The 10,986-nt window shown below is 47.2% G+C and overlaps 1 protein-coding gene across 3 annotated transcripts in view; it reads left to right on the top strand.

The window, feature by feature from the left end:
• Window positions 1-10,986, top strand: part of APLP1 (amyloid beta precursor like protein 1) — a 63,994-nt gene that overhangs the window by 19,192 nt on the left and 33,816 nt on the right. For all 3 annotated transcript variants that reach the window (XM_048499266.1, XM_048499265.1, XM_048499267.1), the window contains exons 10-12: window positions 2,153-2,281; window positions 2,381-2,480; window positions 5,104-5,250. In XM_048499266.1, the coding sequence (XP_048355223.1) occupies window positions 2,153-2,281; window positions 2,381-2,480; window positions 5,104-5,250 (376 nt within the window). The remainder of the gene's footprint in view (window positions 1-2,152; window positions 2,282-2,380; window positions 2,481-5,103; window positions 5,251-10,986) is intronic.

Genomic DNA, 10,986 nt, shown 5'->3' with positions numbered 1-10,986 from the left:
AATAATAATAATAATAATAATAATAATAATAATAATAATAATAATAATTTTAACAGAATGATGATATGCAAATGGATCAACGAAATGTACAACCTAGACTTTAAAAGACCCTGAAAGTTTATTAAAGCAAATCTTCCATGTAATAGAAATATGAAAGGGGGGGGGGGTAATTACAGTTGATATAGAGAGCTGTCATTTATGTAGCTATTTATTTGTAGTATATTCTTCTCAAAAGGCGACCCAAAGCCGCTAACAATATCATTCTCCCTGCCTCCAGTTTTTTTTAACATCAACCCTGTGGGGTAGGTTAGGCTGAAAGTAAATGACTGCCCTAAGGTCATCCATTGAGCTTCTATGGCAGAGCAGGGATTCAAACCCAGGTCTCCTAATTTGTAGCCCAATGCTGTAAGCTCTGCACCATGCTGGATCGCTCAGACCCCTTCCGCACATGGAGAATAATGCACTTTCAGTCCACTTTCACAATTGTTTGGAAGTGGATTTTGCTATTCTGCACAGTAAAATCCAGCTGCAAAGTGCACGGAAAGTGCATTATTCTGCTTGTACGGAAGGAGCTGAATGAGTGTTTGGTGTGTGTGTGTTCTTTCAAGCCTGTAAAACAACGGGAGAGGGGGCTCTAATTTGCACAGGGCTGCTTTCCCCCTCTCGTCTTGAGATCCTTGTTCAGATCTACTCATTCAGCAAAGCCTGCCTGCTCCCCTCCCTTTCCGCTACTTTCTGTCCGGTTCATCTAATGCGGGATGTAGGCTGAGTTGCCCTGACATCCCACGCTGCCTCCGGTGCTTTGGTGCTGTGAATGACAAATTCATAACAAGCGTGTGGCTGCATATCAGGAATACGCAAGTAAGCGACTGTTGACAGAGATTGAAGGAAAGGTTGATCTTGGAGGGTAATATGCAGGCGAGCACTGCCTGGGGGCGGTGGGACACCAGTTAGCCTGGAATAACCTGCCACATGCAGGTGTGCAGAGCCCAAGATCCCTGTCTTCCTGCGTACAAGGCTTAAGCGATGCGCGCCAAAACTGCTGTGAGCTATATAGATTGAAACATAATGGATCGTAGGAGGAATGTGCAGCCTCGGGTGCTCAGAAGAGCCCTGGACAGGTGGGAAGAGAGAAGGGCAGGCTGCAGAAGAAATGCATCCGAAGAGAGTTAGTCAGGGGATGGGAGAAGTGGCAAAGATGTTAGGGAAAAGTTCGAGGTGGGGCAGGGCTCCGTGGTGAAGCATTTGTTTGGAATGCAGAAGTGGCATCTCTGGTTAGAAGCAGTATCACAGGTGTCAAACTCACGGCCCTCCAGATGTTATGGACTACAGTTCCCATCATCCCCTGTCAGCATCATGCTGGCAGGGGATGATGGGAACTGTAGTCCATAACATCTGGAGGGCTGCGAGTTTGACACCTGTACGTAGGTGTTATGAAAGACCTTCCACGCAGGAGATTATATGAAAGATCTCTGCCTGAGACCCTGAAGAGCAGCTGCCAGTCAGAGTAAACACTATCAGCCTTGATGGACCAATGGCCTACTTTAAGAACATAAGAACTAGCCTGCTGGATCAGGCCAGAGTCCATCTAGTCCAGCACTCTGCTACTCGCAGTGGCCCACCAGGTGCCTTTGGGAGCTCACAGGCAGGATGTGAAAGCAATGGCCTTCTGCGGCTGTTGCTCCCAAGCACCTGGACTGTTAAGGCATTTGCAATCTGAGTTCAAGGAGGATCAAGATTGGTAGCCAGAGATCGACTTCTCCTCCATAAATCTGTCCAAGCCCTTTTAAAAGCTATCCAGGTTAGTGGCCATCACCACCTCCTGTGGCAGCATATTCCAAACACCAATCACACGTTGCGTGAAGAAGTGTTTCCTTTTATTAGTCCTAATTCTTCCCCCCAGCATTTTCAATGTATGCCCCCTGGTTCTAGTATTGTGAGAAAGAGAGAAAAATTTCTCTCTGTTGACATTTTCTAGCCCATGCATAATTTTATAGACTTCAATCATATTCCCCCTCAGACGTCTCCTCTCCAAACTAAAGAGCCCCAAACACTGCAGCCTCTCCTCATAAGGAAGGTGCTCTAATCCTTTGTTATAGGGCAGGTGTGATTCTCCATCTTCCATCTTTGCTCTCTCCCGTTCTTGACCCAGCCGGACCGCGTCCTGGCAGCCCTAAAGAGGTACGTGCGAGCAGAGCAGAAAGACCAGCGCCACACCCTCCGCCATTACCAACATGTGGCTGCCGCCGATCCCGAGAAGGCTGAGCAAATGAAGTTCCAGGTGCGATTCTTCCCGCAACTACTTACCACCCTGGGAAATCCCCGCCCCCAATTTCTGCAGCGCGCAGAACCCTGAACTAGCGGTGCCATTTGTCTTTAGGTGTATACCCACCTCCACGTCATTGAAGAACGGATGAACCAGAGCTTGGCCTTGCTTTACAAGAATCCTCAGCTTGTTCAAGAGCTGCGGGGGGACATTGGTAAGTTCCATCATTTCCCAAGGGGTGCCTTTCTTCCCTTTGCAGCTTTTAAACCAGGAATGGCTAGCTGATGTCTGGGAAACCTGTTCTCTAGTTTCATAGAGCACACCTTGCTTCTCCCTGGCTGGAAGCAAATGGCCTGATCCGGATCACTGCTCCTAGTGATTCCACTGGTTATGATCCAATCAGCTGTCTTTCTAGAGCTAGGGGAAGAGACACCCGCAGATCTTACTGAGTTATTCGTTTGCTCAAGACATGTTATACCGTGCTGCATCAATGCAATATTGCCAAAATGTCTTAGGCACAAATATTATCTATATAAAAGACAGGCAAATGAGCAGTTCTTGTGCCAGAAAAGGAGGGTGAGCCATTAAAAAGCAGCTGGAGATTAAGCATTTCAACCAAACTAAGATCCACTCCTTTGGGTGGGTGTCAGGATTGGACTTTGTCTCCTCCAAGTTGGAAGCAGCACCTTCTATCTCCAGGTGCCCTGGTTTTGAGTGAGTGTCATTGTCAGGTCCCCTGGTTTTGAGTGAGTGTCACTGTCAGAGGCCTTGGTTTTGAGTGAGTGTCATTGTCAGGGCCCCTGGTTTTGAGTGAGTGTCATTGTCAGGGCCCCTGGTTTTGAGTGAGTGTCATTGTCAGGGCCCCTGGTTTTGAGTGAGTGTCACTGTCAGGGGCCCTGGATGAAAATCAAAACAAGGGACTGTGCAGAGATATCTGGGATGTTTAGGTGGCCTGGTATGAATTAAGGTGTCCAGCTCTTTGACGTGGAGGGTTGGGCAAGGATTGGAGCCGGAGCAGGTGGCTGGTGGCTTGTGACAAACTTGTGCATAGATGGGCATTATTAATCCCACTAATGGGCCTCTAAAGAGAGCACGTTGCAAAGTATGAAAGGGGATTTCCCTTTTGAAGTGGAGGATTAAGTTTGTCATGTGGGTCTCAAACAATGGTAGGTTCCCATAGGAGTGGCCTGAAGGGGTTGGGGGAATGGGGAGGGGATGGGGGAGGATGGACTGGCTGTTATGGCAACAGGGTTTTTCCCAGTGAGCCAATTGCCTTCTCTGCACCTGGGCCGAGCCGGCTCAGTGGCAAAAAGGAGGTACGCAACCTGTCAACCAGCCTGTGAGACCACATGCTGCCCTTCTGCCACTGGGTTGGCTGGATCCGGGGGCGGGGAAAGGGGGTTGCTGCCTGCAGGCTGCAGTCTTTCCCTCCTTCCTTTGGTGGAATGGAGCTAAGAGGGTAGGGTTGTTTTTCCCTCTAAGCCCCCCCCCCCTTGGTGTTCTGCTGTACTCCAGGAATAAGGGTGTGCAAAAACTTTTAAATAATCAGTAAAAATTGGATTTGGATCTAATTGAACTGATTTGGGGCGTGCGGGGGGGGGGGGGGGAGACCTGGAAACTCACGAACTCCTGTATTGAGAATATACAGATTTTTTAAAAAAAGAGTCCATTAGACATGAATCCGGATTTTACCCTCCCTCTCCCAACTTTCCCCCTCCTCTCCCATCTTTGTTGGTGCAACTGGGTTTGCTGCCACCAAGCCCCACATGGAGGCTACAGGCGGTGGCAGCAAACCCAGCGCAGAGCTGCTTCTGAGCCCCACAAGGAGACCAGAGGTGGCGCCCGCTCCAAACCACAGGTGGAGGCTGGAGGTGGCTGGCTATGCAGTGCCGCACGATGGGCCAATTGGGTGAAGCCTGGCACGCAAGTCTGTGCTGCCCGCCACCTCTAAGCCCCCCATAGAGGCTAGAGGCGGTAGACCCTGTGCAGAATTGCATGTCGGGTCAGCCGTGTCTAAATCCCATGCGGAGGCTGGGCTCAACTTGCAGCTCCGCCACCTCCAAGCTGTGTGTAGAGTGCAGTAGTGGCAGAGTTCTGTCCTGGCCACCAGGTCAGTGAGGGATGGAGGGGGGAGTGGGAGGAAGAGAGGAGAGGGATCTCCCCCCCCCATTTCTGTTTTTTTAAAAAATGTTTAATGGCAATGGGGCCAAAACGACTGTAATAATGCCAAAAACATTTGGCATTTGCAATTTGGCTCCCTTTAAATGCTGCCTTTTTTCGGGAGAATCCCAGTGGTGGGATCCAAAAATTTTAGTAACAGGTTCCCATGGTGGTGGGATTCAAACTGTGGCGTAGCGCCAATGGGGCTGGGCGGGGCATTCCTGGGCGGGGCTGCGCCGGTCCTTGGGTGGGAAGCTTGAATGCACGCAGGCGCAGGCTGCCACGCACGCCGGTGCACCTCCTGCTAGACTGCTTCAAGTTCTGCGCGCTACTGCTGAGAGGAGGGGCATAACTAAGGCAAAAATCACGTGGCAAAATCACCAATTAGTAACCCCCTCTCGGCACACACAAATAATTAGTAACCTACTCTCGGGAACCTGTGAGAACCTGCTGGATCTCACCTCTGCCCCCCCCCCCAAATACTAATCAGGTATTGGGGGTGGGGGTTCAATTCAGTTTTACAAATACATATCCCTGGTTAGGAGTCTACCAGATCAATCCAGGGCCAGAATTATGCCCTCCTCAGCCCAAGGACTCAGAAGGCTTGTAGCATCTCTGGGCTATCATGCTAAGTTCTCCTGCATCATCTCAAAATGGCTGCTTTTTGGTCTTTCCAGAGGAGCTGCTGAGGTCAGAAAGGGTGGCAACCAATGATCTGCTTACTACCTCCATCTCGGAGACACGCACCACGGAGGAGTTCCTGCCCATGGACAGTAGCGAGGACATGGCCGCCGAGAGTCATTCGTACCCACGTGATGGAGAAGGTGAGTAGGAATCACCCATTACTTAGCAGAAGAGCCTTTAAATCCTAGAGCAGCATGGTCGGCACAGTATAAATAGGGGAGCTGTTCCTTGGCTGTGGTGGTGGAGAGTCAGCGAGCAGTTTGTTTGCTCAGGTGGCGGATCCATAGGAAGATCATATCACATGCGAACGAGATAATTGGGAACTGTGTTTGCCTTTCAGTGTATTGGTCCTTTGAGAGAATATTTTGTATGGCTGCAGATACCCACTCCCCATTACTGGCCCTGTTGAAGTATATCCATTGAATTGTCGAAAGCTTTCACAGCCGGAATCACTGAGGTGTTGTGGGGTTTCCGGGTTGTATGGCCATGTTCCAGTAGCATTTTCTCCTGGCGTTTCACTGCCAGCCACAGATACAGGAAAAACGTCAGGAGAAAATGCTACTGGAACACGGCCATGCAACCCGGAAACCCCACAACACTCCCTATCCGTTGTGTTTGGGATGGCTTTTGTGAAATGCTCAAATGGTGATCCTTATCGTAAGTTTTTAGAAATTGCATCATTTTGAACCCTGAATTTGAAAGGTGGTGTTGTGTAGTTATGTCAGTTTGGTTTGGTTTGGTTGTAACGAACAGTTAAAAGTGTGGTAAATTTCCACCCCATGGACTCAGTGGTCAGAATTTTACTCCATAAGCCCGGGTTTTCCCAGCATTATTAACTAAAAGTTCGTCTTGTCCAGCTTTTAGGAGAGCCAGCGTGGTACAGTGGTTAAGAACAGGTGCACTATAATTGTGAGAACCAGGTTTGATTCCCTGCTCTGCCACAAGAGCTGTGGAGACTTATCTGGTGAACTAGATTAGCTTGTGCACTCCAGCACATGTGAGCTGGGTGAATTTGGACTAGTCACAGTTCTTTGGAGCTCTCTCAGCCCCACCTACCTCACAGTGTGGTGAGGGGGGAAGGGAAAGGAGTTTGTAAGAGCCCTGAATGAATGAATGAATGAATGAATGAATGAATGAATGAATGAATGAATGAATGAATGAATGAATGAATGAATGAATGAATGAATGAATGAATGAATGAATGAATGAATGAATGAATGAATGAATGAATGAATGAATGAATGAATGAATGAATGAATGAATAAGCCCCTTTGAGTCTCCTTACAGAAGATAAAGGGGGGATATAAATCCAACTCCTCTTCTTCTTTTGAACAGCGATAAATTAGGGGGGAAAACTAAAATTAGTCATTCCACAGTTTCTGGTCACCTTTATTTTAACTACAGTAAGCATTTATCTCCTTCAAGTGCACAGGATGTAGTCTCTGCTGAGATAGCAAGAGGTTCAGATGTATATCTGACAGTGTAGATCTTGTCCTTTGGAGGGTCAGTTCTCCTTGCTGGTTTTCAAGATTCTCTTTGGAATGGAGTTTGATGGAGACCTTTCCTCACATTCCTCACATGGGCCGTGCAGACAGCAGAGTTTTCCCTTTCCGTTTCTGAGTCTGTCTTCTAGTTTCAGAATCTGAATTTTTTTCCTCATTTCACAAACAAAAGTTTTGGACTGAAATGAAAGTTGTGTTACCAAATAGAAATAACAAGCTGGATGCTCTGTGAAGCGCTAAACAGCTACACTGCAGTCTAGGATAGTTGTAAGCCCCCCCTAAAAAGAACCTTTATTTTCACTGGTTTGGGGGCTTATTACATCCTAATTGTCTTTTCCCTAGAGATTTATGAAAATGTACGTGCGGTGTCAAGGAAGACCTGTGAGGAATTCTTTTTCTTCTTTTCCCATAATGCTTTGGTGCATTCTGTGAAGGTGACAGTAGATTCAGGACAGGCAAAATCCTTCTTCCCATGATGCATAGTTGCTGCCCCAGGATCTAGGAATGGTGGTTAGCATAGATTGCTTTAGAGGGGAGTAAGACCAATTCACTGAAGAGAGGTCCATCAGTGGCTGCTAAATCTTGAGGACTAACTAGAACAGTGGTGGCGAACCTTTGGCACTCCAGATGTTACGGACTACAATTCCCATCAGCCCCTGCCAGCATGGCCAATTGACCACGCTGGCAGGGGCTGATGGGAATTGTAGTCCGTAACATCTGGAGTGCCAAAGGTTCGCCACCACGGAACTAGAACCTCCATGTTTAGGAGCAGTGTAATCATAAGTGGTAATGATGGGAGCTGACTTTGGTCCCTGTGACCACCTTCAGAGCCTGTGGATGGGTGACATTTGGTTGAGCACTTTGGGACTTGGGACGCTAAATGAAACGGACCTTTGGTATGCTCTGGCAGGGTTCTTCCTCAACCTACAGATTTGGTCAAAACATATCAAACATGACCATTTTAGATTCTCGTTTCAGCTGAAGTTCAGAATTGGAGATTTGTTTTCCGTTCTTATCCGCCAAATCTGTCTCGGTCTGATTCGGCTTCTCCGACGTTCCGGTTGCGGTTCTAGCAATTAAGTCATATTTTAGCACAGTTGAGCTGGGCTGGTGGAGAGATTACTTGACCGTGGAGGCAGTCATGACTGCGGAGGGGGTTTAGCTTTTTGATCTGTTGCTTTGAAGCGGAGGAAATATTGGCTGCTTGGATTGAAGCAATTAAAAAAAAAACGACTTTTTAAAAAAAAGTCTGCGTAATGAATAGCAAGTAGCTGGGGCCCGATTCTGTAGCAAAAGCTGTTGGGTTTTTTATTAGGATTTTACAGGGGTAGCCTGCATCAGTCTTATGGACATCTGAAACCGCCTTATGAATCGGATTAATGATCCCCCGGGCTGGGGTTCTCTTTCTGACCTGCAGAATCTTTCCAGAGGTTCAGATCAAAACATTTTCCTACCCTCGCTACGTAAATAACACTTGCCATTTATGTAGTACTTTTACAGAGTTTGGTTTGTTTATTTTTAAAGTATTTACAGCCTGCTTTCCCCCCCCCAAAGGGGGCTTAAAGCCGCTTACAACAACGAACAACGGAATACGATAAAGATTTTTTTAATGGCTTGAGTGGTCTAGGAATCAATTGCTGGTTTGTCCTCCAGGATACCATCTCGCAGAGTTGAAACTCTTGACTGAGAGATTCCTGGAGATTTGGGGTGGGGGGGTGGTGTGGACCCCCATACTGAGGAACGGCGCTCAGTATGTTATAATGCGATAGAGTCCCCCCACCAAAGCTACCATTTCCATCAGAGGAACTGATTTTGGTAGTCTGGAGAGGTTATAATTCTGAGATGTCTCCAGGCCCCATCTAGAGGTTGGCTACCTTAATCTGCAAGCCACAGGCAACGTTTTCTATAAACTGTACAGCCACATAGGCTGTACCATGCAGGTTCAGCAGCCACCCTGCAGGGGGAGCGCTTGCTGGCGGCTCAGTTCCGCTCATTGAGAACAAGCTTCCGTGCAGCGGTAAGGAAGTCTTAGAGAGACGGTTGGTCACAGGTCAAGATCCCTGTGGCTGTTGCCCTTCAACTCAACCCTCTGGTTACGCCTGAGTTTTATATATACCTGCAGGAAAAGGAAGGCAAACATAACCTAAGGAACCTACCTGGGGTACCTTCTTTCACTGGAGGTGCCGGGCAAACAAACCTAAACCTTTCGCATGCAAAGAGTGAGTTCTGGCATATTTATTTATCTACTTGTTTAAAATATTTTTATGCCGCCTTTCCACCCAATTGGGCACCTACAATGTGTAGGGGTGGTGAAGTGGTTAAGTGTAGTGGTTAAGAGCAGAAGGAATCTAATCTGGAGAACCGGGTTTGATTCCCCACTCCTCCACATAAGTGACAGACTCTTATCTGGTGAACCAGATTTGTTTCCTACACATAAAGTCCACTGGGTGACATTGAGCTAGTCACATTCTCTCAGAACTGTCTTGGTCTTACCGGCCTCACAAGGTATCTGTTGTGGGGAGAGGAAGGGAAAGGAGTTTGTAAGCTGCCTTGAGACAAAGCAGGGTATAAATCCAAACTCTTTCTCTTCCTTAGAATAGAGCAACCTTAGCAAGAGAGAGCTCATTAACAATTTTGGCTTTGAAACCGCGAAAGAGAGAAGGCGGATTTATGATCTATCTAGTACATTCTTATCCTTCCTGCAGAGGCGTAGCCACCAGGGGGTGGGGGGTGCACCAGGCACACACTTGGGAGGAAACCGCCCCCACCCCTCCCCGCAGCACCCCCCTCCCGCCCTCCGTGCCCCCCTCTCCCACACTTACCTTAATGAAACAGTGCAGGCTGGAGAAGCGGCCTGTTCCCTTCAGGCTGAAAGCGGCCTGGTGGGAACTACACTTACCAGGAGACCTTGCAAAGCCCCAGGGTCTCATGGGAAGTGTAGTTCCCACCAGGCCATTTTCAGCCTGAAGGGAACAGGCTGCTTTTCCAGGCTGAACTAAGGTGCGGGGAGGCAGGGCGCCACGGACAAAGGGGCGGAAAACACAGAGCTACGCCTCTGTCTTCCTGTAAGGTGTTTTTGACCGTATTACATGACTCTCCCCTTCCCATTTTACCCTCTCAGCAGCCCTGTGAGGTAGACTAGGCTGAAAGAGTGACTACACCTGGGTCACCAGCAAGCATCCACAACAGAATGGAAATTTGAGCTTAGGTCTGCTGGAAAGCAGTCCAACAATTTAACCACTTCACCGAGCCGGCCCTGCCTTCTGCATCCTTCTGTTGAAAATGAATAATGCCATTGTAAGCACACTTTCCTGGGAGTAAGCCTCATTGAAAAGAATAGAATTCTAAGTAGAACTGTATGTCTATCTTTTGAGCATCCCATCTCATAACAAGTATTTTGGAACAGGAGATGTTTGCTGTTGCAAGCAGTAAAAGAATGCTTTACTGAAGTTGTACTTGACATTTTAAAAAAGGGTTCTTCTCTACAGAAAAGAGAGGACTTTGAGGAGTTTTGGATCTAAAGTAGAAGCATAACATTTAGCTGGTTGATGGACTGACACTTGTGTTGTTGCTGTCTGGTTCCTAGAAAATCCCATCAACTTCTGAGGTTTGTGAAGGGGGCAGGAGGAAATTGCATTCCTGCTCTGAAGTATGAAGAATCTTGACGCTACTACGACAAAGTAGCCAGAGAACAACTTGAACTAGATAAAATCACCCAAAAAAGCACTAAAAGAAAATAAGTAATTTTGTTAGAGTTCTGTCCATTTTGTCTCTGGAACTCTCCACCACCAGATACGACAGAGGGTTTTTTAAGATTAAAAAAACATAGGGAAAAATGTTTAGTGTGTCCCAAAGACTTTGATAATTTATGGAGACGGATTATAGTTTCCTCTATGGCTTAAAAAACACCCACATTTGGGCAGTGTTCAAATTATAATGGCTGTTACATTTCTCAAGTACTTAAAACACTTGGTGCTGTGTAAAGATTGTAGTGTAGACAGTACCAGCCTTCAGATACAAACTCCACCCCTCTCCCATGCCCACAAGGGCCAGGTGGAGATGGATAGCTGTACAAAACAAGAGAAAGAAAATCAAGGAAGCCATGGCAGCAACCACAGTATCAATGGAAATATTCCAGCAATGACATTGATGGAGTTTGGGCCATTTGAAGATTGGATCGCAGGAGCAAAACATAATGAGAAATGGAAAATTATGCTCTGGCTGCAGTCCCAGGCAGAAGGAATGGTGGTGAGGTTATCAGCATCTAAAGAAGCAGATTGTGAAAGAAAGAAAGAAAGAAAGAAAGAAAGAAAGAAAGAAAGAAAGAAAGAAAGAAAGAAAGAAAGAAAGAAAGAAAGAAAGAAAGAAAGAAAG

The sequence above is a fragment of the Sphaerodactylus townsendi genome, linkage group LG06 (genome assembly GCF_021028975.2).
Source record: "Sphaerodactylus townsendi isolate TG3544 linkage group LG06, MPM_Stown_v2.3, whole genome shotgun sequence".
Taxonomy (NCBI): Eukaryota; Metazoa; Chordata; class Lepidosauria; order Squamata; family Sphaerodactylidae; genus Sphaerodactylus; species Sphaerodactylus townsendi.
The sequence above is the reverse complement of the archived record's forward strand: the minus strand, read 5'-3'. Positions and strand labels throughout refer to the sequence as shown.